The 25,945-nt window shown below is 48.4% G+C and overlaps 2 protein-coding genes across 2 annotated transcripts; one reads left to right on the plus strand and one right to left on the minus strand.

Annotated features, from left to right (window-relative positions):
• Positions 1-8,434: 8,434 nt before the first annotated feature.
• Positions 8,435-23,439, plus strand: LPCAT3 (lysophosphatidylcholine acyltransferase 3). Its single transcript, XM_030019434.1, is given in 14 exon segments — positions 8,435-8,476; positions 8,478-8,631; positions 17,464-17,571; positions 17,688-17,794; positions 17,948-18,041; positions 18,163-18,200; positions 19,259-19,437; positions 19,850-19,958; positions 20,676-20,762; positions 21,080-21,246; positions 21,869-22,016; positions 22,553-22,711; positions 22,830-22,956; positions 23,089-23,439. Coding segments are annotated over 13 exon segments (1,509 nt in total). The 3' UTR covers positions 22,947-22,956; positions 23,089-23,439.
• A 226-nt stretch (positions 23,440-23,665) lies between these two features.
• EMG1 (EMG1 N1-specific pseudouridine methyltransferase) lies at positions 23,666-25,904 on the minus strand. The gene is made up of 6 exons (XM_030019435.2): positions 25,712-25,904; positions 25,526-25,627; positions 25,068-25,209; positions 24,628-24,686; positions 24,306-24,455; positions 23,666-23,987 (listed from the first exon to the last, which is right to left on the minus strand). The coding sequence occupies exons 1-6, from the start codon at positions 25,838-25,840 to the stop codon at positions 23,874-23,876; spliced, it is 696 nt and encodes a 231-aa protein (XP_029875295.1). The 5' UTR covers positions 25,841-25,904; the 3' UTR covers positions 23,666-23,873.
• Positions 25,905-25,945: the final 41 nt, after the last annotated feature.

Here is a 25,945-nt window from a genome sequence, read left to right on the forward strand (position 1 = left end):
CTTCCCAGCCTCCCCGCTGGGGTGAGATGCTCGGCTCGCCGGCTCTGGGCAGGAAGGGGAATTTCCAGAGCAAATTGCACAATCCTGTTGGCTCATGCTGCACGGAGGGGAGCACGCATATCTGGTCTGTATTAGGCGTTTTCGGGAAATCAGGTGACTTTGGGGAAAAGGGAGGGCAACAGTGTTTTCGGCTGCCCCCCCCCTCCTCCTCTTCCCCCTGCCTTTTAAAAGTTAGGAACAAAATCCTAAGGGTGTAGAAAAGGGAGAGTCCACGTGAGAATGGGTCCAATGCTTTTGGATGGCAAAAAATTGTTTGATCATTCTGTCCAGAGACCACTTTGCTGGAGTCCACCCTGTTACCGCAACTTGGTGGCCACAGGGCTGCTGCCACTGCTCCTCATCTGATGCTTCAGAGACCCTTTTTTAGGGGAAAAAAAAGGAAAAGATAGTGGCCTATTCAAAGCTGTGCCTCTCTGAGGCTACCAGCAGGAGTAAGAGTGCATTGTTTTGCTGGGTTTTGTTATGGGAACACTCTGGTAAGTAAGAACTTGACTAAAAACTCATAACTACCTCTTTATTTACCAAGTGAACTTCATGTAAGAGCAACTGTTCATCAGACTTAGCCCTGGAGCAAGTTAGATCTAGGACCCTTACGGAAAGGAGTTTCAAGACTTATGCCAGACTTAATCCAGCCAGTGCCCACAAGCCAAGACCAAAATACCACCGTACAAGCTAAAAGACCTGTCGCTAATACTCTAAAAAAACCCTTCTCATCATAAACCAGCTACACTGGGACAGGACTATAAATGAAAATGTAAAACTCCATTACAACCTCTACCCTTTACAATCAGCACAGCACACTCCATAGCTTGTTTTTTGCCAGGAAAAAAATTATTCAAGTTTCAACAGGCCATAGGCAAAGTGTGTTAGCAAAGCCCAGCTGAAAGGTTCCTTTATATTGTCAGGGGAGAGAAACACCTACAGATGAATCATTACTGACTTCATTGTAGTCAGGATAAAGGCTTTACTTGAAGAACATGCCTAGTCTGTTTTCTTTGTCAAACTGAGAATGGATAGAGAAGAAAACAGCATGTCATCTCACTTCTGATGTCTCCTGGGAGCACAGCTTGATGTTTCTAACTGCAATTTTGAGAACCAGGAAAACAATGATGAAAGATACACAACATATCATGGGGAGATGTTTTCTCCTCTAAACTGGGCAAAGTAAAGACCCTGCCAGTGACTGTTCAAGTCACAATCATATTTTAAAATGGGCATGGCAGAAGTAAAATGAGTGTGGGCTGATATATTATGCATGTCATTTCATCGCAAGGGAATTGTATATTTTCATAGAAACCTGACTCAACTTGGCTGTAGCAGTGGTAAATTAATATGTGTGTGAATGTTCATAATTCTTTAGAAGACATATGCCTATTAATTAAGAAAAAGATTGCTGAAGTTAGTTAAATAAAAAGGTAGCTGCTTTTTATCTGGGCATGTATCTGCATAATGCTAACTATTTATGCAGAAGACCTGTGATATTGAGGTATATACTTACATTGAATACACATACAGCATTTGATTGCATTGGCCTAGACCTGTATTGTTTTTACAATTCATAAGATGAACCAGCTAGGTAATATATTTTACAATTCACTGAAACTATGTCAGAAATTATATTAAAATAATAATTTAAAAGAGGCAAAATCATGCCATTAAGGGTAATAAATGATAACGTTAAGTTTGCCAATGCAATATAATTCTGCTCAGAGGCACACACATTCTCTTAAATTCCTAAATTACATGACCACATACTACTTTTCCCAAATTGCATAAGACAAACCTTTTCTTAAGATGACTCAGAGCTGCGTAGCTGTAACCTTTCTGCCAGATGTTATGAAGAGTAGTAGTGTTCCAGTTTTCATAAAATTACCACCTAAAACAGGCTTGACGGGCTTTTCTTCCCCCAGGAAGTTGGGAGAAAAAAAGCTTTTCCCAAGTTCTTAAGAAAAGCCACACTTTCCCATCTGGAAACACTGAGTCAGTGCATGAAGCAAAGGGAGTAAATACCAAAAGAGAAAACATAACATTAACTAGGTGAAATCCATCAGCAGGTAATCAAGGATATAAAAGTAGCAAGTAAAATATCTTTGATTTACCAAGACCTTGGCAGTAATTTGCCGATTTCCCTTCTGCCAATAAGAGGATTCAGTGGGTTTCTTGCATGCTCACTTCCCCGCCTCGCTCTTAAGACCCAGGCAGGTTTTGTTGCCAGGGATTAAATTCAGAGCCTTGGGTAAGCCCCAGGAAAACCTGCCTGTGCGCTGGCTCAGACCTGCTCGGTATAACCCTCCGATTTCCACCTCTGCGTACTGTACCGGGGGGATTTCCACCAGAGTCTGTTCACCTCTTTTACTCCCCTCCAGCACCGAGTCTGAACGCAAAGCTCCTGCAGCCTCCCAGTAAAACCTGGGACTCGGGACCGTTCTCCTCCATGCCCCGTACCACACCGAGATACCTGCTGCCTTCTGGACTCCCTTCCCCTACACCCAGGGGTGCAGCTTCAAGCGGCTGAGACTGTTAAGCACAGACGATGCCTGCCCAGGCGTTGCACCACGTTCCCTACAGACCAGAAGCCCTACCATCTTGTTTACACCCCAGGCCTTTTCCCGCCGGGTGAGGGGCTCTGACTCACTGCTGGAGATACCCTGCCGTGGGATAACCGGCGTGGGTTCTGCCACAGCCTTCCTAGGGATGTCCATCCTCACCGCACGCGCGGCATTGCTGGCGGTGAACCAGTGGCTGAAGAGCAACGGTTTAGTGTTTTCGTCCATTAGAGTAAAACATTCCTAAGTCCTTTGGCTTACTTTAAACCACAGGACTGTAAACTGCAGCGGCGGAGCAGCTGCTGTGAGAGGAATCATAGAATCATTTAGGTTGGAAAAGACCTTTAAGATCGTCGAGTCCAACTGTCAACCATGCCCACTAAACCATGTCCTGAAGTGCCTTGTCTACGTGCTTTTTGAATACCTCCAGGGATGGTGACTCAACCGCTTCCCTGGGCAGCCTGTTCCAATGCCTGACAACCCTTTCAGTAAAGAAATTTTTCCTAATATCCAATCTAAACCTCCCCTGCTGCAACGTGAGGCCATTTCCTCTTGTCCTATCGCTTGTTACTTGGGAGAAGAGGCAGACGCCCACCTCGCTAAAACCTCCTTCCAGGTAGTTGTAGAGACCGATGAGGTCTCCCCTCAGCCTCCTTTTCTCCAGACTAAACAGCCCCAGTTCTTCTCATAAGACTTGTGCTCCAGACCCTTCACCAGCTTCGTTGCCCTTCTCTGGACGCACTCCAGCACCTCAATGTCTCTCCTGTAGCGAGGGGCCCAAAACTGAACACAGGACTCGAGGTGCGGCCTCACTGGTGCTGAGTACAGGGGGACAATCGCCTCCCTGCTCCTGCTGGCCACACTATTTCTGACACAAGCCAGGATGCCGTTGGCCTTCTTGGCCACCTGGGCACAGGCTGGCTCATCTTCGGCCGGCTGTCCACCAGCACCCCCAGGTCTTTTTCTGCCGGGCAGCTTTCCAGCCGCTCTTCCCCAAGCCCGTCGCGCTGCCTGGGGTTGTTGTGACCCAAGCGCAGGACCCGGCACTTGGCAAGGTGACATTTCTGCAGCGGGACCGGTAACTTCCAGAAGACGGCTAGCCCCGGCCAGCGGGACCGAACAAGACGCTCGAGCTCTCTCCGGCGCGCCGGCCGCTCCTGCCACGCCGCCAAGCGACGAGGGCTCCATCAGCCGCAGGGACGGGCGAGGGTCTCCTGCCTGTTCCCCCCACCCCACACACGCACACAATCCGCTCCCCAAGCCTGAAGCGAAGGGCAGAGGCCCAGCTCGCCGCCGCCGAGGGCCGCCCGCCGCAACCAGGCCCGGCGGTACCGAGAGGCGGCAGCAGAGACCGGCCGGCTGCCCGTCCCGGCGACAAAATGGATGTCAGCGGGGTGGTGTGCCTGCTGCTGCGCTCCCTGAGACCCCCCCCCACACACACACAGCCCCCTCTCCCCCGGCCCCGTGTGTGCCGGTCACCCAGCGTGAACGGGGGACACGAACTGCAACCCCCGAATATTCGTGGAGGCGGGGGGGGGCCGGGGGAACGGAGCCAGCGGTGGCTGAAAAACAGCCCCTGACACCACATTTATTTGTGCGGTCATTTCCACACCGAAAAGGCGAACCGCTTTCAAGCAGACCATTCCCTCCCTGTCGCGGTCCCGGTTTCTCCGACTCTCTCTGGTTTGTCATTCACCCGTTCCCGGCCTTTTTTCCCCACTGGCACCAAGGCCTCCTATCCATCCTTCTAATGAAAACTTATTTTCATGTGTTCCCCTGCCTGTTATTCCAAGCCGTCACCCTTCTCCCTCCCTACTCCATCTCTCGCTAGTGGCTATTTCTCCCCCCACCCTCTCTCTGTGCTCCTCCCTTGACACAGCGATTCCCAGCTGCAGACTTCAGTCGGATTTAATTTCATTCCGACCCTTGCTTTTCCAGTGTCTTCCTCCTCCCCATCAGCGTTCAACCCCAAACTGCAGTCCCACCCACCCCCCAGGTAGCCACCTTGCCCCCCGTAGCCCGCTCCTGTCCCGTGGCCGTTTCAATCGGGACAGGCTCCTGCGCCCGCCTCGGGGAAGAGGCTCGGGCAAGGCAGGGCACAAGATTCCTGTTTCAGAATGTTTCCAGAAATGGTCCTGGAAGGAAAGTCCTGCAAGAGCTCTTGAAGAACCAGCTGGGGTCTTGTGCAGCTGTGGTCTGTGGGAAAGCTGCATGAAGCACTTGAACACAGTCGATAAAAATGACTTTGCAGAAGCTTCAGCAGCTACGTTCCCATATTGCCACACTGAGCTTATGTGAACTTCACATTTCACACTAATACCTGTGTAATGTCATGAAACCACGGTATATCTTCAGGACAGATTTTTGGTTACACACCCTCCTCCCAAGCATAGCACTGCCCTGATTATTAAAAAAATAATAATAATGAAAAATAATGGTACTCATCATGATCCGAGTCTCAAAAACAGCTACTGTGGTGTGACCCGAAGTGGCTATCTAGCATTTAATCTAAACAGGTCAGATATAGCAACATTTCAAGCAACTGAAAACAGAATCTCGCAATGGAAACTGTTGGGCAATCTCAGGAGCAGATGCTGCTTCTGAAACCCTTCTCTGACAACAGTAAATTACAGAATGAAGTAAGTCTAAAAGTTCATATGCCCTCTGCTTCACTATACACGTAGCTAACTGACCACAGGTGTATTTAAATACTATGGTATTTTTTTTAATTTGTATTACAAATAGTAGCCATTTCAAATAAGTTACTCTTTGCACAAAAGGAGTGTGTCACGGGTTTGTTTCCTGAGCTGTTCCAGAACACAAAGGACCTAGACCAGAATTTTGTCCAACCCAGCATGCAGCCTCTAACTCTCCCTTTTTCTGCAATCTCAGGTCAGAGTTGTGGACAGACTGCTGGAGGTCTACGGGAGGACACCACTTGAGAGAGACTGTGGTCCGAAGCCATTTTTGCTGCCACAGATGTGGCCTCCGAAACCAGACGGAGCACTTTGCCTTTTCAAAAGCAGAAGGAGTCTGCATCTGCCAGGAGACAGAGGTCTACTGGGGCAGGAGATGTACCGGCGCGTGTGGAAAGATAAGCTCAATGCTGTAAGCCCTCAGAGCTCCACAGTGGCCGCAGCAGCAGTGGCGTGGTTGGTGCCAGGTTATGGTCTGACCCTCAAAACAAGGCCATTACCCACAGAATCTAAGTAATCCTCCAGGCATGATCCAAATTTTTATAGAACGGGGATGAGAAGGGAAGGATGAGGGGAGGGGAAGCCAGATGTGGAGGTTTAAGGAAGGAGGCAAGCATATGGTGATATTTCCCTGGTATATTCTCCCATTTTTGGCTATCTAAAAGTGTAGAATTACTGAGCCAGAAGTTGTATCTGTATCTTACACGTCCTCAGCGGATCTTTCTTACATAAATGTTCTCATCACTTTTTAACTTGTTCATGGGCTTTTAATAGAATTATAACAACGATCCCCTGTCAGACAACAGCATAGTTAAGCAGGATAGAGACTTTAAGAGGCTATAACCCCGGAAGTGTTAAATCCGTGGGATAATTTAATTGTATCAAACATGGGAGGAAGCTTGATTATGGAGTGGATTCCTTCAGCTGTGATGCTAACAGGCCTCGCTCTCCAATCTGGCTCTCCATTTTCATGGAACTTCTACGAACATAGAAGTTTGAGATGCCCATTCCTTGTCAAACATGACTGGGGGAGGGACAGAGAGTCAGCATGCTCACATAGGCCTCATTTACTTAGGAAACCGGCCTAAACACCGTAAACACACAATTAAACATGGAAATGAGACCATTGCTTCTCGCGGTTTCACTGTGGACCTCTGAAGTGACTCTGGTTCAATTCTTCCTCAGCCCCACATTAAGCCACATCTTACGTCGGGTGCATTTGTTTTTCTGAACTTCGTGAGGCTTCTGTCAAACCATTCCTTCATTCTTTTCATTCCTTATCTATTCTATTCTCTGCACTCTCTCCGTCTTCTGCTGCACTGCCCAATGTGAAGTTAAACTCCTCTTTCAAGACTATTTCCTCTTCTTTCTCTGGATCTGTGCTTTTGCCACTATGGGGCAGGGAAAGGAAGACAGGAGAAAAACCACATCATTTAAAGTGAGACCCACGCCCACCAAGGCCTGTTTCCAGCAGGTGAGCCCACCCCACAGCCGCTCCATAACTTCATGGTCGGAGCTGCACCTAAGGCAGAGTAATCCTACGTGCCAGCACAGGCTGGGAGACAACGGGCTAAGGAGCAGCTCAGCAGAAAAGATCCTGGGGATCCTGGCACACCAGCCCATGAGGCACCCTTGTAGCAGTGAAAGCTAACAGCACACTGGGTGGCGCAAATGACAGCAACAGTCAACGGGTAGAGAGGAGTGATTATTTCCCTCTGTATGGCACAGATAAAGTTGTATTCGGTACGCTGTGTCTGTTAACGGGCTCCCCAGCGCAAGAGAGGTCTGAACAAACTGCAAAAAGCCCAGTGGAGGACCACTGGATAGGTGACTAGAGCATTGATACTGAGGAATCTGGATTTGTTTAGCCTGGAAAAGAGAAGGGCAAGGGGAGGCAAGGTTTTTAGCCTGGTCTCCTAAGTAAATGAGGTCTAGGTGGGCATGTTGCCAGTCAGTCCTTCTCCCAGTCAGATTTGACAAGGAATGGCATCGAATAGGTGCTACTGCCTAAAGGGTGGTTGTAAAGAGGATGGAGTCAGACCCTTCCCAGGACAAGAGGCAATGGGCATAACTTGCAACAGAGGCAATTCGGAGTATAATCTGGACAAAAATACTTCCCCCAAAGCATGATTCAGCACCAGCTCAGGTGCTCAGCAAGGCTGGGAGCTCTCCACCCATGAAATGTACAGCAGTTGCCTGGGCAATGCCCTGAGCGACCTGATCCAGCTTTGGAGTCCTGCTTGTGAGCAGGGGTTTGGATCAGAGACCTCCAGAGGTCCCTTTTCATATAAACCTTTGTGTGAGTCTGTGTTTGTCCCTCCAGCTAAGTTTGGGCAATACCGTCCACCTGAATGACACAGCAGGAAACCGCTAACGCAGGTAAAGGGGAAAGGATCACATCCACCGCAGCTGAAGCTTTTGCTGAGGAGGAGAACTTGGGGTGCGCTCATGGACGTCTGCATGAAGGGGCACACCGAGGAGCAGGTCCTCCAGCGGATGAGTTACGAGGAGCCTGTGCAGGCAGAGCCGCCCAGTGACTACGAAGAGGGTGAGGGACAAGGTGCCGCTGTAATGCCCGGTATGGGAAGCGGGTCCCTCCGGGGCCACAAGAGCCAAGCACCCACAGTCTGTCCGTCCTCCAGCAGCCACTGGGGAGGCTCAGTAGCGTGCCTTGTCCCCAGTCGGCAGAGCAGCGCCCCAGGGCGAGCCCGAGGCCAAGACCCAGAGCTAGACTTAGACCTAGACCCAGACCCAGACCCAGGGTCTGCCCCTGTCCCAGTCCCAGTCCCCGTCCCCGTCCCCGTCCCGCGTCCCCCTCCCCGCGCGCCTCGTGCCCGCGAATAACCCCTGCCCCGCCCCTACCCCTACCCCTCCCTGCCCGGCTCTCTCCTGTCCCGCCACAGCCAATGGGGAGGCGGGCTCCGCCTCGCCTGCTTGGCCCCGCCCCCCCGCCGCCGGGACCGAGCCCCGCCCTCGGAAGCGCTTTCTCCAATCATTGGCTAGCGGGGACAGCCCCGCGGCACCGCCCACTCGCGGGGTAACCTTTGCCTTAGTGAGCGCAGGGCCCTGCCCCGCTGCCACCGGCTGTCCAATCGGAGGCGCCGGCGGGGCGTGGCCGGCGCGGCGCAGCCAATGGGCGCGGAGGGGGCCGCGAGCGGTGCGGGGGCCGCGGTGGCTGGTGCCGCTGCCGGGTTCGAGGAGCGACCGGCCGGCGGGGCGGCCGGGGGAGAAGATGGCGGTGGCGGGGTCCGGCTGGGGCCTGGCCCAGCTGGCCGAGGCCCTGGGCTCGTCGGAGCAAGCGCTGCGCCTCATCGTCTCCATCCTGATGGGTAAGGGAGGGCAGAGGGCGCGGCGGTCGGGGGCGGGGGGGGGTGACGGGTCTGGCGCCCAGGGCAGGGCGCCGCGCCCGCCGTGGGGCCGAGCGACCCCGCCGTGCCGGGCCGTGCCGCGCCGCGCTGCGTGGGGGCCGGGGCCGGGGGAGCCCCACCTGTGTCACCGCCGCCGTGCCAGGCCACGTGTGCGCGGGGAACCGGCGGGCGAGACCCTCCTCCCCCCCCTCCCGCCGCCGCCGCCTGCCGCCGCCACCGGCCCCGGCCCCGGCCGGTGGAGACCCGCCGGTTCTCCCGGTGGAGAGGGGACGGGGAACCCGCTCGGAAGCGGGGCGGGCGAACCGGTGGGTTTCCTTCCCCGCAGGAAGTCGGGGTGCGGTCCGCGCAGGCTGCCGGGGAAAGGGGTTGCAGGGCACCCCGCGTCCCGGGGCGGGAGAGCCCGGCTGGGAGAGGCGGGGAGCCGGTTCTCGGTGTGCTGCGAAGGGAGGCCGGGTTCGGGTCGGTGTCCCGAGCAGCGTTTTGGGTGCGAGAACTTTGTTTGCGGTCGTTCCGCTGGCTCTGCGTGGGTGCCAGGTGCTGCGTGTGCATCAAATTCCCCACCAGCGTGTGCCCGGGGGGGTGTACGCTCCGGAAAAAATCTCCGCAGCCCCTCTGAGATGTTGCCCTGTCCGAGGGCAGGGAGGTCTCTGCCACGAGACGTCCTTGGTGTCCGCAGCCCCCGTGGAGCTAACTGCGCGGGAGTGGGATGTCACCACGGGGACTGCCAGGTGGGGTGAGCGAAGCCTGCGAGCTGAGCGACCAGGAGAACGGGGATGTTCGCGCTGCGCTCCACCTGCAACGCGAAGCGTATCGCAAAACACGTGCTGCTTAACGCTTATCTGAACGTGAGATGGTTCGGTCTCGTGTCAAACGGTTAAGGCAGGGCTAGAGTTACGATGTGGGCTAACAATTGAGGGGGAGGTCGTAGCTCCCAAAACGTTAGTTCAAGTGTATGTATCCGTGCTGTCTACACAAATCTCTGTAGATGCCCAATGAAACTTTGGTTTTTGAAAGCCTTAGTGGTGTAGGCACCTAGCAGAAAGGAAATACAAGCTTTTCTCAAGAGTATTTGAAGTGATACAGCTGCTGCTGTGTGATCTGTCAAAATAAAGTTGCTTTGGCTAACTAGAAGTATAATTTTTATAAAGAGATGCAGGAGAAGTGGTGTCCCTTCATAACTGTGGTCTGGACCAGACTTATATCTGCCTGATTTAATTTACAACGTGTAAGATCAAACTGAACCAAAACATTCTTCACATCAAGGGTAGATATAGGGGACAGAACTGAGTATCATTTTGAACTTAACTTAGAATTTGGTTAAACCAAACTTCTTCTATCAAGAAAAAAAGAAGTGACAGGAAACATATACAGGACACGCACATAAGTCAGCCTGAATTAATCTAGCAGCTCCCCACAGCTGAACAGGAAAAGTCCTGCTCCTTTCTCCCACGTCTGTCTCTGATACTTTTAACTGTCATCTGACTGAATTTACATGCCTGGCAGAAGCCTAAACCAGAAAAAGCAGATAGTGTACTACCAGGTTAGTCAACTGAACCAGCCAAGGGACTAGTCTAACAAGTGCTGATGCAGAAGAGGTGTTAGAAAGCGTGTGTGGAGGCAGACACCTACAGTAGAGCGATGCCTTTGCAGAATGCACCTTGAACATACTCTCAGAGTTCCTTCTTGCTTCTTACTAGCAGTAAGCTAGAACATGACATTGGAAGACTGTTTTCCTGCTCAGTGTCTTATGGGTGAGCAAAACCACTTCCTTGAAATGAACAGCAGGTAATTACCATCTTAATGATAAGAAGAGATGCCCACTGCAGTCAATAGATTCGTTAAGTGTGAGATTCGTGTGTCTCGTTACAAATGTTCCATGTACAGTGTTGACACTAAGCCTCTGAGAGGTAGGCCACTATCTATTTTGCATAAAGTCTTAGTGGATCTTTATAATTTGTATTGAAAGTCTGGGGATCAGGGACTGGGAACCCATTTGCATCTGTTTCCCCTGCATACCTAAAATGTATACCAAACCATTTCCCCGTCCTTTCTCCCTAGCTCAGTATCTCTTAACTACATGCAGTTGAAGGCGTAACTTCAGACAGAAGGCTTAAAGGCATGCAAAACAGCCTCACCTATAGTTTGGTACTCTTGCAGGTCATGTAGATTGAACCACTCATGCAGAGGGGATAGACTCCAGCTTTCCTGCTTAATGGATGGGTGGTAAAGCATTATACCATTACATTAAAAGGAAGGGCCAAGCACCACTCCAGAGCAACATGAGAGGAGAGTGAGAATTGTTGCTTAACCCAGCACTAGCAAAGAAATGTTCATTTAATTGCAGCTTAGCTTACAATTGTTTTAATGGGACTGAAAGCCTTAAGCCTGTTGGTAATGCAGCTAGCGCTGATGACCACCTCACAGGATGGCATGGGGTATAAATGAAAGGCATTTCTAAAAGCTGGAAATGGCATTAGGACAGGCAAGGTATGGCTTTTCCTTCACTTCCTCCATTTCAGGTGTTTTCATAGATTCAGTAAGAAAATTATTTTTGTTGGCTGCAGCCAATACTGCTGAATTATTTCAGAACAAGACCATGAGGATGAAGCGCGGTACTCTGTTCCAAAGATGGATTAAAAAGTTGTTGCTTATTTCTCCCTCTGTGATGCAGTTTACCATCTACACTGTGCAGTTCTACTGCGACAGCGGTTTCTAGCGTTTCACTGTTCAGGAGATCACCAGAAACTGGTAGAAATGGCCCTCTGAAAAAGAGGAAGAATCACTAACAACTTTGCACTTCTTACATTAATTTCCGGAGAAAGCTGAATTATGTTGAAAAAATAGTCTGAATGGACTCTCTTGATTCAGAACAAGAGTGTTCACTTAGTCATGATCTGAAATAACCGAAAGAGGTCATTGAAAACTGTTAACATTCTGCCACTACTGAAAAAAATTTAAATACAGGGGAGAATGGGAGAAGGAGAAAGGAGGAAGGAAGACCAACCAAGAACAAAAATTGGAGCAGTCCTAAAGGGCATCATGTTTTCTCAGTGAACAAGTGAAGATTGTAACAGCACATTGCTGAGCAAACTATGGGGATTTTAGTCACAGCTTTGTATTTAAATCAGAGACGCCTTTTATCCATCCTGCAATTTTGAAGCAAAGAATACAACTAGAATAGAGTCCATTACTCAGATTGTACAAGATTGAAAACTTACTTCACGCTTCCCATATGTGAAAATCTGCATAAACAAGAAGAATTTAGGCTGCAATTTGGCAATATTATCAACAGCAGCAATACTTGAAGCATCGTTCTGGACCCTGTCATTTAAAAAAATTGCAGTATGTCTGGTACGCTAATGTCTGTCAATCACATGAAAATGTCTTTTGAGAGATGTATTCTACCTTGCATTCTTCAGTAGGTCCAGGGCCCAGTGTTCCCCCAGGAGAAACTCTGTCTTTAGGTCAGCATGGAGGACACCAGCGGTCTCGGCTCCGTACCTGCAGAGTTGCTTTCCAGTTGCCCGAGTAAGCGGTCTGAACCGATGCTGTCCTAGCCTCTCGGTGGAGAAGGGGAGGGAGCCCCTCCAGCCGGGCGAGGGAGAGAAGAGGGTTTCTGTGCTGTTGCTCTCGTCCTCCCATGAGAGGAGACGTTTCTCTCCTGCTGTCACCGCTGAAAGTGTAAGCCAGGGTACAGGAGGCCTCGTGGCACTGTGTATTTAAGACTTTAGGTTGATCTTATTTCTTGCATGGCTGTATGATCCCAAAGAATTAAAGATATTTATCTGGCCATACTATTACACAGTGGCTTGCAAGCTGCCTGGTACGTTCTGCTGCATAATATGGAGGGGGGCCAACATACTGTTTACAGCCCTGAGCCAGAACTGACCCTGCTGATCTGCCCAGACCTGCCAGGAAAAGCACTGGGGAAGTGTTCCCTCATCTACAGACATAGCGGTGACCTGCAGAAAGTAACACGTTCCTACTGAATAGGTGCCAGAAACCAGCAGCTTTGCTGGCAAGTGGTCTTATCTCCTCCTCTTCCACCTCCCACCAATTTGTTTTACATCCTCTGCTTATTCCTGCTCTCTGCACCCTGAAGATTTTTAGGCTCAGTGAAATTCTCCCTGTGGTCACCCACAGCTGATGACTTACCCCAGATCAAGTCCCCAGCTGGTCAGCCAAACAGGAACCTTACTGAAGGGGAGGCAAACAACTGGTTTTAATGGGTAAGAGATGGGAGAAGTTGTAAGAGGCAGCACCATCCTGTCACGGGGGCTAAAACCAGCCCTGTCACAGAGTGCTCGTGTGCTGCCTTGTTTGAACTCTTAACTTCAAATACATCTTATTCCTGAAATAATAAAAAATGAGAGAGCGAGCTGGGTAATGCTACACACTGACTGTGTCTACATTAGCAAGTAAAATGGTACAGTAGGAGCAGATCTGTAGAGCAGACTTGTTTGTGTGCATTTGGTGGGTTTGGGGCATTTACTTTGGATTTGCTTCAGTCCGGTCATAGGGACTGAGCACCCATTGGAGTGCATTTTCAGTTCAGTTCAGTTTCATCTGAAAAGAATCCTGTTCACATGCTTTGAGACAGTTCTGCTATGCAAACGAAAGCACTGTAAGTGGACTTTAAAAGTACACTCCTGAGCTGAATTAAAGTAGTCAGGTATATGCACCCAGTGTTAAACAAGGCGTGGGACTTTTGCAGTATTATAGACAGAAAAAGAGAATACCTTTGAAGTCAAAATACTAGGTAAGGCTTATATTTTAACACGTCTTCTTCCTGTTGTCCCCTTCCTTTTAGTTTTAGCATTCTTATAAGAAAATGGAGACAATTGATCTGCTAGATCTTAACAAAGGTGGAGTTAACTGATCAGCAAAAGGGAGAAGAAGAAAAATAGCCTGATCTGCTCTCTTGAAGATGAAACAGAGCTAACGCATATAAAAGGGGAAACAAAGGGAGCAGAGATGAAAAGAATGTTTCAGGTGTTCTTATTTGCAGCTTTATCTCTGGAAAAAGACAGGCATCTTAATCACCCATTCCAGAAGATGGCAAACTTGACAGTGCTATTTTTGCTTGGAATTAGTAGAACTTTTCTCCTGCCTAATCCAACCTCTTGAATATTTACTTCTTTTGCTCAGTTAGATTCTTGTATCTGTGGACGACCTGGGCATTGTGCAATGGCCCATTCCTCTCCCAAATGGCTGTGGCCAAGAAGCTGACCTTGTCCTTTCCTTCCAGCACCGGGGTTCTCTTAGCCAGAGATCATCCTCTTGTTCCTGTGAAGTTAAAAAAAAAAAAGGGAGGAATTTATCAGCAGCAGCACGTCTTGGCTAATTTGTCCCTTTTCTATCAATTGCTAATTCTCTTCTATAGGAAGTCTAGAGGCAAAAATCAACTCTGCGTGCAGACTGCTTTTCAACTCCATGGTGCATAGAGAAGGAGAATTACTTCGGATCAGGGGGTGACCTTCTGTTTTCTCCAGGAGTACTGCAGCCGTTTTCCTGCCTCGGTCCGCTCTGCCTGCGGGAGCTGGGAAAGAGGAGTTCGGCAGAGCGGGAGCTGCTGCGCAGGGTCCCTCGGCAGCGGGGCGCGGGGACTCCGGTCCTGTTGCTTCTGCGTGGCAAAAGCAAAGCAGCGCGGCATCCTGACAGACAGCGAGCTTGCCAGGAGGCAGCGATAACTTCAAAACCTGCTCTCCTGCTTTTGCTGTGCTAATTCAGGCTGCTTCGGGAACACCGTAGTGGGGCGGGAGTACTGCCGTTGTTATCGGTAGGAACAGCTCATTATTTAATAGATAGTTTACGAGTGTTCGGAAGTGCACAGGCCACAGCGGAATGGCCAATGATATCCAGTAGCCACTGCCATTTGGGGGTTAAAGGTTTTATCTGCAGCCTGGAACCGGCCCAGTTGTAAAACTGAGAAAATTACCCGGTGTGCTGCAAAACTGTAACTAAACTGCAGTCCAGAGTACTAGCAAGCTGCTCAGGCTATCAGAAGAATTCAAGCTGAGGCTGTGACTTTTGAACTGGAACAGCACCCACGTAGTGCAAGACCAGGATTTAAATTTGTGGCTTTCTAAAAACATATATGCTGTGCATATTAGTAGCTCTCTATTTGCAAGGGCTCGTTATTCCTTTTCCTTCAGAGCAGCATTACCCAAACCACAATATGATCTCCTGTGTAGAGCTAAAAAGGAGTATGCCTGACAAGCGAGACAGGCCTTTGAAAGAGTAGGAACACTAGCTGGGAATGGAAGAAAATAGATAAAATTTCTGGCTTTTAGAAGTTTGAGGTACATTATAGTATTCAGTCATAATTTAATTCTGTCTATGGAAATGGCTAGAGCCAAAAAACAGATATTTTTTTTCCGATGAAAATGGAACGTTTTGCAAGATTGTACTGATATTTGAGAGAGTGGGAAATCTTTGAAAATGTGGTTTTAAAACCGTATGTGTGGACGAACAGCAATAAATTGTGCTTTGCCTGTACTTCTGATCTGATTTTTCTCCCCTTGCTCAAAAGGGGGAAACATTTTTCCGCAGTAAACCTCAGTATTTTAACTTTTGATCTAAACTGAAGGTAACACTTTATATTTTTTTACCACTTTCCATTTCACAAAGACAGTTGTTAATATGTTTATTAAACTGCAGCAGGAAAATTGGCACGTGAAAAAAGAAGACCCATCTGTACGTTTCTGAGTAGAAGACTGGTAGACAATACTAATTTTTTTTAATTTTTTTTTTAAATCATGTGAATTGTCTTTGAGTTACTCCTGTATCCCCAGAGAGCCCGTGTGATGAACTCTCTTTGCCAGTTCCCTCTTTACCCCTCAGCTGCTGTTCAGGGAAGCGATGGGGAAAATGGGACGGAAGGGCATGCTGGCAAACGAGAAGGCGGCAGCGTAAGGGAAAGGGACGGTTTGGGAAAGGCATTTTCTAGGGGAATTTGGAGCCGCTGTTGCGGCAGGGAAGAGCAAGCCGGATGAGCAGGAGCGAGGTTGCCGGGCTCTGCGGGCGAAGAGCCGTGGTATGTGGGGCTGGCCGGCCGCGCAGACCGAGAAAGCAGCCTGTGGCGTGGAAACCGGCACAGGACACAAAAGGAGGAAGGAACAGGAACGAGGAGGCAGGGAGGACCAAAAGCGGGGTGGGAAGAGGCTGAGGAAATGGGGAGCAGCAGCTCGGTTTCGAGAAGCAGCAGGTACACATCAGTAGAGCATGCCGCCGCCCGGCATCTCGAAGGGAGCCCCAAAGTCCCAAACTCTGGGACTCCCTCCCGAGGGCTGTGGGGGGACGGAGAGGACCTTAAAACGGCTCCAGTCGCACCTCAGCCTGTCAGCACTGACAGACTGCAAGACATGTATTTTACAAAACGTGACAGGGTTTCTCATTTCTTCTCACAGTAGTGACTGGATTTGGCCTTGCTTATTGGAAACCTTCCATCCATCAAACACTTCTTGGCAAAATGTGCATTTCATCACTTTTTATTACTGCTCCATATAAAACATGACTACCTACTGCTACTATTACTCCATTAGTGCAAGTAGCAGAGATCTATCCACTGCTACAGATTTCAGCTAGGCTAATAAGCAGTGTGGATGCCAGTATTGTGGTATGTGATGAATTTCCTTTTTTTTTTTGGTACAAGAGATTTGTTTTGTTTTGGTTTTAATCAGGCTAAAAGAACACAAGCTTGCAAAGTAAAGCAATAAGTTACGAAATGCCAGAATTAAAGTTGCTTCTGCTATCCCAGTTCAGCTGGTTGTGCACATGCCTTTAGAAACACTAATTGCGTGAACAGACTTCACGTACTCATGAGATGGACAATGGCTCCTGTGTCAATAAGTATTAAAACGTAATATATTTATTGTCTAGTATGTGGCAATGTTTATTGCGTGCTACGTGAACCTCACCTAGACGACAGAATTTAATTTACTCACGGGTTTCTGTATGACACTTCTCACCGTACTACCAGAGTGCTTCGTAAATGTTTGCTTCTCACTAGAGCCACAGATGAATAATCTGGAGGCATTCCTAAATTAGACTAGAGCTAACACAGAAAATGCAAGGAAAAATCTCCTTCCACTTATCTTAGCTGCTCCATATGAAATGCTTCTGACTTTGATTTTTTCAAAAATACTACAGGCATAGTTCCAGTGGATTTTAGTTACAGCTTTGTGTGCCCAGTAGTTCACAAATCAGATGCAAATCTGAAGCTGGAGAGTTAGAAAAGGAAGAGTATACTACTGGAGGTCACTTGAGGAACTCTGGGATTAAAGCTGGTCAGCATCGTGTAAGGACTCATTGAGGTGGGAGGGGGGATTGAATTTTTTAGCACAATGTAATGGTATTAACCATAAAATCACCCTCCCTTTTTTTTCTCAAATCTAGCTTCTTGCCACGTTCACCGTATTTGTCACAGAATTTGGAAATGAATCAGAGACTAAAGTCTGATTCATGTATTTCAGCATTATCCATCTCATGTATTGAATGAGGCCAGAAACTGTAATCCTGGAATTTCTTGCACTTCAGTATCAACTTTGATATAATTATGTTCCTGTTAAAGTATTTTCTTCTGTATAATGTACAGAGTAATTCATCTGGCATCTATCTCCCGAGATGGAAATACAGTATCAGGAATGTACACTGTGACCTGTGTTGATGATGTGTCTATGTAAAGTACATGTTCCTAATAACATGTTCATGAAAGCTATTATCTGGACCATTCCAAATGCTTGTCTACACTAATTTACAACTCTCTCATCTTTTTTTTTCTCCTCTACTCAGGATATCCTTTTGCCTTGTTCCAGCGCTATTTCCTCTTCCAGAAGGAGACCTACCTCATTCATCTCTACAATGTGTTCACAGGACTCTCAATTGCTTACTTCAATTTTGGTAAGATGAGTTTGGGAAGAGAGAGCTGCCTTGCCCAGGGCGTGCTGTGGTTTGGGAGGTCCTGTAGTGGGCAAATGTCATTTCTACTTCACCTCTCTCTCTTTCCCGTCCCACAGGGATGCAGTTCTTTCATTCCCTGCTATGTGTCCTAATCCAGTTCCTCATACTGAGACTAATGGGTCGCACAATCACTGCCGTCTTCACCACGTTCTTCTTTCAGATGGTAAAACTCTCTTTCTTACTGCATCGGTTTGTAGAAAGGAGCCCTCTGTTCAGTTTTGCACTTCCCAGTAGCAACTGTGGGTGGAAAAGTGGAGACAGATCAAAACCAGCTGGAAGAATTAGTTTGAATAACACAAACAATGATTTCTTTCAGACATACCTTATGGCTGGATATTACTTCACAGCCACAGAGCATTATGACATCAAGTGGACAATGCCACATTGTGTCTTGACGCTCAAGTTGATTGGTGAGTGACACCTCCCTCCTATCTCTTGCACTCTGCAAGCTGTGCCTCAGGGAAGAGGGGACTGCTTGTTCAGCCCGACCAGCCCATCCCAGGGCTTCAGATAATTGTTTCTCACCTCTAGGTCTGGCCATCGACTACTATGATGGAGGGAAAGATCCGGTGAGTAAGACACCATTTCTCCTTCATTCCTCCTCCCTTCTTCCGTGCCATTCCAGTGAGCTAGAGGTCAAAAAATCAACTTCAAAGGATGCGAGTTAGCAAGCTGCGCTCATCGTTTGGTAAAAGCCATAGCTGAGAGGGGAGCCTCTCGTGAGTGTCTGAGGGCACTGAATTCTGGAATGGAATTTGGAACAGACAGTAGTGATTAGAGATGGACAGAAGTTGTTTCAATCATGTTGGAATATTATTCTGCCCCTTTCCAAATTCCCCACCATCTCCTTCCCCCAAATGTGTTGCTTTAGGTTCCCAATCCCCAATGCTCTGTCTTGTGGGTAGTGTACCTTTAACCTGCAGACCATCAGCACTGGATCTTGGTTCCCGTCTTCTTTTCCTTTGTTTAGTCTTACCATATCCTTGTGAATGGTTGACCTTTACCATTTATTCGGGCTCTGTTTTTAGAGCAGATGAAACTGAGAGAAGTTCCACAGCACAATGTGTAGGAGAGGGCAGAACACTTGCTACAGTCTCTTAATCCTACTTCAAGTATCTGCATTCCCCCTCTCCTGTTTGGGGCCTCACTGAGTCTTTAGCATCCATGGAATCACTGCTGACTGCAAGAAAACAAGCTTGAGCTGAAATTTACCGAGCTGAAGTTTCAAGTATTTAAAGACAATGAATTCTTCCATCAAGAAGTAGGAATTGTAGAACAATAAGGTCTTGGGAGAGTGCAGGCGATTGCAGTCAGGGACTGGAATAGGTCAGATACAGTGCCTACTATGCTGGCGGGGATGCATGTCAATAGATCCCTTCCATGTTTTGAGCTTATTTGGGAACAGAGATCTGTGCAACTGGTCTCAACCATTAGATCTTACTGCTATTTAGAGGGGCTGGGGATAGAGAGGGCTGGGGAGAGGAGTGGACGTGAAGTAAGAAGTGGAAAGTTCCATGTACATGGAGAGCAAGAACTGAGCCCGTTAAGGAGGTAGGCTGAGGACACAACATCCAGAGCTAGTGAGAGATCCCCTAGGATGATGTTAATGCCACTCCCTTTGGTGCAGGAGTTCCTGACCCCTGAGCAGCGGCGATTTGCTGTCCGGGGAGTTCCTACCTTGCTGGAGGTCTCAGGATTCTCCTATTTCTATGGTGCCTTCATGGTGGGGCCTCAGTTCTCCATGACAGACTATCAGAAACTGGCAAGGTGTGAGATGACTGACGTTCAAGGCCAGAGACCCAATAGGTAATGAGCCACTTAGCTCCTCACCTTCCTAAGATCCCAGAATGCTGAATCCTCCACACGCTCCCTGCAGCAGAGTGCCTTCTTACCTGGACACTAAAGCACTGTGACCAAAAGTGATTTATAAGACAAGGCAGTCTTTCAAAAGTCACTCACAACTCTCTGCTTAATGTCCTAGCATTGTTCCAGGGCATGAACGTCAACAAACCATTTGACATCTTTAGTACAGACTCGGTCCCAACCTGGTGATGTTAGCATCCCAGCTTCCAAACGGTGGCATCTGCTGCAGTGGAACGTGGTGACTCCCTATCGCTATCTCCCCTACCTCCTCTTCTCCACTTCTGTTTTTAAAATTCTGAGTTTGATGGTCCCTTTCCAAGGGTTTTCTTTGACCTTTGTATTTTTTCTTTCTCAGTTTTGTGCCTGCTCTCAAGCGCCTGAGTTTGGGTCTCTTGTTTCTAGTAACCTATACCTTGTCAAGCCTGTACGTCTCTGATGAATACCTCATCTCAGATGACTATATGGTATGTATTCATCTGGCAGTTCTGGGGTGTGCAAGAATTTCACTTCTCTGGTGGGCACTGGATCTACAAGAGTGGATCTTTTTTTTTTAGTTTTGTCTCAATTTAAAAATAAGATGAGGCAGCAACTAGTGATGAGCCTTTCCACAACTGATTTGGCTTTACTGCCTGTCCTGTGGATTCCATTTGAAGCAGAACGGGAATGTGTTAAGCTGAACTGAACCAAATGAAAACTTCTACAAATAAAGAATTAATTGTAGATGCTACTGTTGTTTTTGGAAACCTAACATCTGTATTTTGTGACCTTTTAATGACCTTCCATTTAAGCATTACATGCAAAGAACTTCACTAGAGTAACTTGCAAGGCTTATAAGAATCTTTGAGGTTCTTAGAAAACTCTTAACAAGTAATTCCTACCTGCAGATGATCAGTGTTTCTGCATCAGTGTGAATAAATGAGGGTGTAAATTCCGCAATGATTATGCTAATCCCAGAGTCTTTCTAAAGTACCCATTTCAGTACAGCCAAGTGTTACCAAAGGAAGGGGAATGATGTGTAAATTTGCATAAGCCAATAGTCTGGCAGTCCAGTCCATATAGCAGTCTCAAGACATACATCAAATTAAAATGAAAGACAGTGATGAGAGCTCATCTACCTTGTCTCATTATTGCCACTCAACTCTGGTTTTTATTTTTATTCTCTTTCACTCTTATCTCTGCAGGAGAAGCCTTTCTGGTTCCGTTGTGGTTACATATTGATCTGGGGCAAAATTATACTCTACAAATACGTAACTTGCTGGCTTGTTACGGTGAGTCTAGATGTCATTCCAGAAACAAAAGACAAATGAACAAAGGTTGCACCTTTGCAGCTACTTAGCATGCTCTTGGACTTAGTGCTAAAAAGGATCAGTGCAAGTCAGTTTAGCTTGCTTTAAGTTACCAAAGGCTAGCAAACCAAAAAGCAGACAGTTTTTAATCCATTTGTTCCGTCTGCAGTGGTGCTTCCCACTCAACACCGTGAGAGAGCTTCCCTAGCTCTGCCTTTCCAAAAAAAAAAAAAAAAAGGGGGGGGGGGGGGGGGGCGCTATGTTTTCCTCTCATCTTTCTTGTGAATCTTTTTCCATAGGAAGGTGTCTGCATCCTTGTTGGTCTGGGGTACAACGGGAAGGACCAGAGTGGAAAGCCTCTGTGGGATGCCTGTGCCAACATGAAGGTCTGGCTGTATGAGACAACACCTTTGTTCACAGGGACCATTGCTTCTTTCAACATCAACACCAACGCTTGGGTGGCCCGGTGAGCAGGACAAAATTCCCCTTCTGTAATGTGTCAGTAACATCTGTGTCAACAGAACCAAGACCCTAGGCTGACAGGGAGCATCAGAGGAAGAATCTGCCATTTTTCCCTTCTTACACTCTTTCTTCCACATTTTGCTGCTGTACCATTTGAAACAGGTTACTGGGTTAGGTAGATCTTTTCATTCAATCTAAAAGGGCAGTTCATTAATACAGGCAAGCAGTTGATGGCAGCAGGAGGGCAGAGGCTAGAACGGGACTACAGCGAGCCCTTTGGCCTGCCTGGTCGAACAGCCACAGAGCTGCTCTAACAGCTGGTTCCCGCATCACGCCTCCTGATGCTCCTTATGCGATGACTTAACTGGGTTTTGGTTTGGCACTTGCTGGGACACACAACTGAATTGTAAAATACCGTTTCTGGGTGTGTTGTCAGATGAACCACTTCTCCCCATTGGCTGGGATTTAAGACAAGGTACATTTTGCCCTGGTAAGGAGAGCGGTCTTGCCGTTTCTGTCACCACAGGGTGTGCAAAGGCGTACGGTCCCCTGGGCCCTGCATCTCTGACACGGAGAGGGGAGGACAAACAATAAACTAGAAGCACTTTGTTTCTTTTCTGCTCTAGCTACATCTTCAAGCGTCTGAAGTTCCTGGGTAACAAACTGCTGTCACAGGCACTGGCCCTGTTCTTCCTGGCCATTTGGCACGGGCTGCACTCTGGCTACCTGGTGTGCTTTCAAATGGAGTTGCTTATAGTCATCGTTGAAAGACAGGTGCGCTTTGTCTGACTTACCAGAACGGGGTGGCCTGCGTTAAGCCTTTCCCCATGAGTCTGGAAACTGCCACGCTGAAGGCTTTACTTGGATTAAATACAAAAAATAGCTATTCACTTTGGAATTGGTTTTCAAACATGATACAGTTCTGTTCTCAGGAGTTCAGTAGGTTGCTGACTTCTGCATGGGCAAGCCATAGATTTATTGCAGAAGCTGACAGGAAGAAAAGTGGAGAACTTGGCATATGGGTACAGGGCAACTGAAGTGCTTGGCAGCTGGAAAGGTTGGAGGACAAGCACATGAGCTGAATGCCTCTGCTAAATCTCCCAGTACTGAGAGAACAATATTCCATATTTAAAATGGTTTTATTTTAATTAACACTTTGAGCAGAATGGGGTACTTGGCTACTTTTTATAGACTAACTGCTTACTAAAATTCATTTTACGCAGCTGGATAGATAACTTTGGCCCCAGAGCCTGCATATATAGCCACGGGACATCCAACTGACAAGAATTCTGTGTTTTTCTTTAAATTAGGTCATAAACCTTGTTCGGGACAGTCCTCCCCTAAGCACTCTGGCCTCCATCACTGCCTTGCGGCCCATCTTCTACGTCCTGCAGCAGACTAACCACTGGATGTTTATGGGTTACTCTCTGGTGCCATTTTGCCTTTTCACCTGGGACAAATGGATGAAGGTATTTAGTGGCCACAAACAGACAACCCGTGCAACCAACCCTTTTCCCTCCATCCCCTCTCGTATGTTCTTGGCTCAAAGCTGCTTGCTGATCCTCAACCCTGCCTTTCTCTTTACAGGTGTACAGGTCTATTTATTTCTTCGGCCATGTGTTGTTCCTCACCTTATTATTGGTGTTGCCTTACATTCGCAGATTAGTTGTGCCACGAAAAGAAAAGCTAAAAAAAGCAGAATAACAGCCAAAAGGTAAGGCTGTACTAGGTAGCGAGAATCCCACACTTGGAGTAGGAGGTGAAGTGAGGCAGTAATGCTACACCCCAAGGTGAAAGCCAAACATAAAATCAACCAAAACAAATCTAACCCTTTTCTCTTTTTCAGATTGTACCACCTGTGCATTTGTAGGAGTTGATTTAACACTCCGGAAGCAAAGCATCACCTGCCAAGTTTGCTGTGTTGAAGTACGACTTTTTTTTCAACGCGAGGAGGGGGAAAGAGGAAGCCCAGGGTCAGAGACCCGAAAGGAGGGGAACGGAGTAAGCCTCCTTCCAGATCCTCCACCTTCTGTATGTTGCCTTATCTCTCTGCCGCCCTCCGGTGGACACTCGTGTCTCTCTGCTGATAACCAGGCGATTGTAAAACACTCGAGGCAGGCACTGTATCGGATCGGAGCCACCTTCTGACTTTTCTACGTTTGTCATCCGAGATAAAAATTGCTCCTGGTCTTTTTCATATCGGCTTCAGCTCCTTTCCTCTCGGGTGCCTCGGTGCGGGAGTGTGAACTGTCGCGCCCCCACTGAGCAAGGTGATTCTTCAGGACTGAGCAGCATCAGCTGCAGGGCAAGCAGGGTATACCTAAGAATTTCAGTTCCATGACAGATTTGGGCTGAGTCCCTGCTATAAAGGGATCAAGCCTGCTCACGCATGGAACATGAGAAAGTAAAATACACAAGCACACTTACCAAAAGGGACCTTTAATAGGAGGAAAAAGGGTCCGCAGGGCAGTCCATTTAAAGTCTCATTGCTCCAGAAGCTACAAGGACAAAATTGAAGCCTTTTCCCTTCCAGGAGCCCAAAGTTGCACTAGGTCCACACCTAAGTAAAAGAGCCTTTCCAGAATGTGGAATCACTGTAAAGTCCACCATGACAGCAGTAGCAGCCGAAGCTCATACTACTCCCCAGACTTCCTCAAAGGCAGTAGTAATTTTGGCACATGTCAGGGCAGCAGAGAGGGGATAGTTGCTGATGGAGACCATCTTTTCTGTATAGTCAACATTAACCTGGGGAAGGAGAGAAAAATTAAGCTGCAAGGTCACTTAGGTCCATCTATCTCCATTGGTCAGAGAGGCACAGCATTTCTCCAGCAGACAACTGCTAGCCCTCACTAGTGTCCTCTCTTGGGAGGGAGAAAAGTCCCAAGTGTTGCAGCATTGGGCCTTTTTTAACAAGCTTACCTGGGGGGGGGGGGGGGGGGGAAGGGATGAGGAGGACCAAGCCAAAAAAAGAGCAGCAGAAAAAAACCCCCATACTCAGAACAAGACTGAAGTCTATGCCAATAAAGATTTTTACAGCTCCAAATAAGGGATACATGCACTTACCGAACCGTGGGCAAAAGCTCCCACAACAATGGCAACTGGCTCCGCTGTAGGAACCAGTTCACGCAGATCTGACACCTTTGGAACTGCAAAAGAGGTACCTATCTTCATACAGCCCACAGGGAGATGATCGCTGACTGGATTTTTAATCACCTACAGAAAGCAGAAAGTTAATAGGGATGTAGAGGTAAAAGACGCTGTCACATAGTTAAGTCCATTGTCCGTACAAAAAAAAAAAAAACAACACACCAAACCCACTCCTACATCGCTAACTGCAAAGGAGGAATATTGCGACATTACCCGTGAACAGTCAAAGAATGTTTACCTTCAACAATTTCTGAGGCCCATCAGCTGCTCGAACGCTGAGCTTATGCAGCAACTGAACTGACGAGAGAAGAAGATTACTTAAGCTGTCTGTTCTTTTGTTGGAGAAATCCTATCCTCTACCTAGCGATCAGAGCTGAAGTAGACAAAAAGTCCATCTTTAGCGTTCCCGGCATCATCTAAAGCAGTCCCAAGAAATACTGATCAGCGAGTTACTTTGCTGCTAGCACAGTCTCATGCAGGCACTCCCCACTGTGCTAAGGAACATATATTTGGACTATGCATCCTGGAACTCACAAAACCACACTCTCATTTCTCTGCTCTTTTCTCACTTTCACATTTTTAAGGTTGGTGCAACTTTTTAACTCTTCCCAAAGTCCTTCCACTCCTAACCACCCTCCTGCCTTATTTTGTGGCTGGTACAAAGTTTGAATCACTTACCCATGAGACCACAGAATCGATCAAAAGTTCTTGGGATTCTGGTTTGGGGATTAACTTCAATTAGGACATTCTTCTGGGTATGGATATAAACCTGCAGGAGACCAGCCCGATTCAGTGGGCTGTCCATAAGCATCAGGAGACTCTGAAATAGAAAAAACACACAGTAAGTGGAAATAGAAAAGGCACAAAACAGAGGACTCTTGGAAGAGTTGAGGGTTAGGCCCCACGAAGGCAGAAGGGAGCGATGCTAAGACAGAAAGGGGTTCATCTGACGACGTGAGTTCTACTGTAACACCGAGAGAAAGCAATCCCGTACCGAAATAAAGACTAAACCTACATGCCACAAGCATAGCGGGCAGGGCCGCACTCGCCCCCGTGCCAGGGGCACAAGCAGACCCCCCCCGCAGACCCAAGAGGGGTTCTCCTCAAGCCGACCGCCGGCCTGCTGCCGCCGGTACCTGGTGGGTGATGTCGGGCCGCACCTCCCCGGGGTCCCGGCCGTTCCGCAGCAGCAGCGCCTTGTGCTTGTCGCAGTTGAGGAGCTCGAACGTCTTCCCCACCTACGGCCAAAGCACGGACAAGTGGAGAAGGCCGCCCGCGGCCGCCTTCGGCCAGGACCGGGCCGGACCCCCCGCCGCCCGCACCTTCACGGTCTCCAGACTCGCCCCCTCCAGCACCACCAAGAGCCGCCGCTGCCCGCGGGGCCGCTTCGCCTCCAGCGAAGCCTCTTCAGCTGCCGCCTCCTCTTCACGAGGCCGCCTGGGCGCCGCCATCTTGTTATCGCCGCACCGGGCAGACGTCACCGGAAGCACCGCCCCCTCCCCCTAGGACCCCCGCCGCGGCCACCCAAGATGGCGCCTGCGGCGCGCCCGTTATCT

Source organism: Aquila chrysaetos, chromosome 7, assembly GCF_900496995.4.
Source record: "Aquila chrysaetos chrysaetos chromosome 7, bAquChr1.4, whole genome shotgun sequence".
NCBI classification, from domain to species: Eukaryota; Metazoa; Chordata; class Aves; order Accipitriformes; family Accipitridae; genus Aquila; species Aquila chrysaetos.

What these genes read in the sequence shown, in the direction of transcription:
- EMG1 (XM_030019435.2), bottom strand. Translation starts at nt 25,840, where the DNA reads ATGGCGGCGCCCAGGCGGCCTCGTGAAGAGGAGGCGGCAGCTGAAGAG. An exon ending in TCGATTCTGTGGTCTCATGG is followed by an intron (nt 24,687 to 25,067) that starts GTAAGTGATTCA and finishes TTCTCTCGTCAG; the next exon opens with TTCAGTTGCTGCATAAGCTC. An exon ending in GAGCTTTTGCCCACGGTTCG is followed by an intron (nt 23,988 to 24,305) that starts GTAAGTGCATGT and finishes CTCCTTCCCCAG; the next exon opens with GTTAATGTTGACTATACAGA.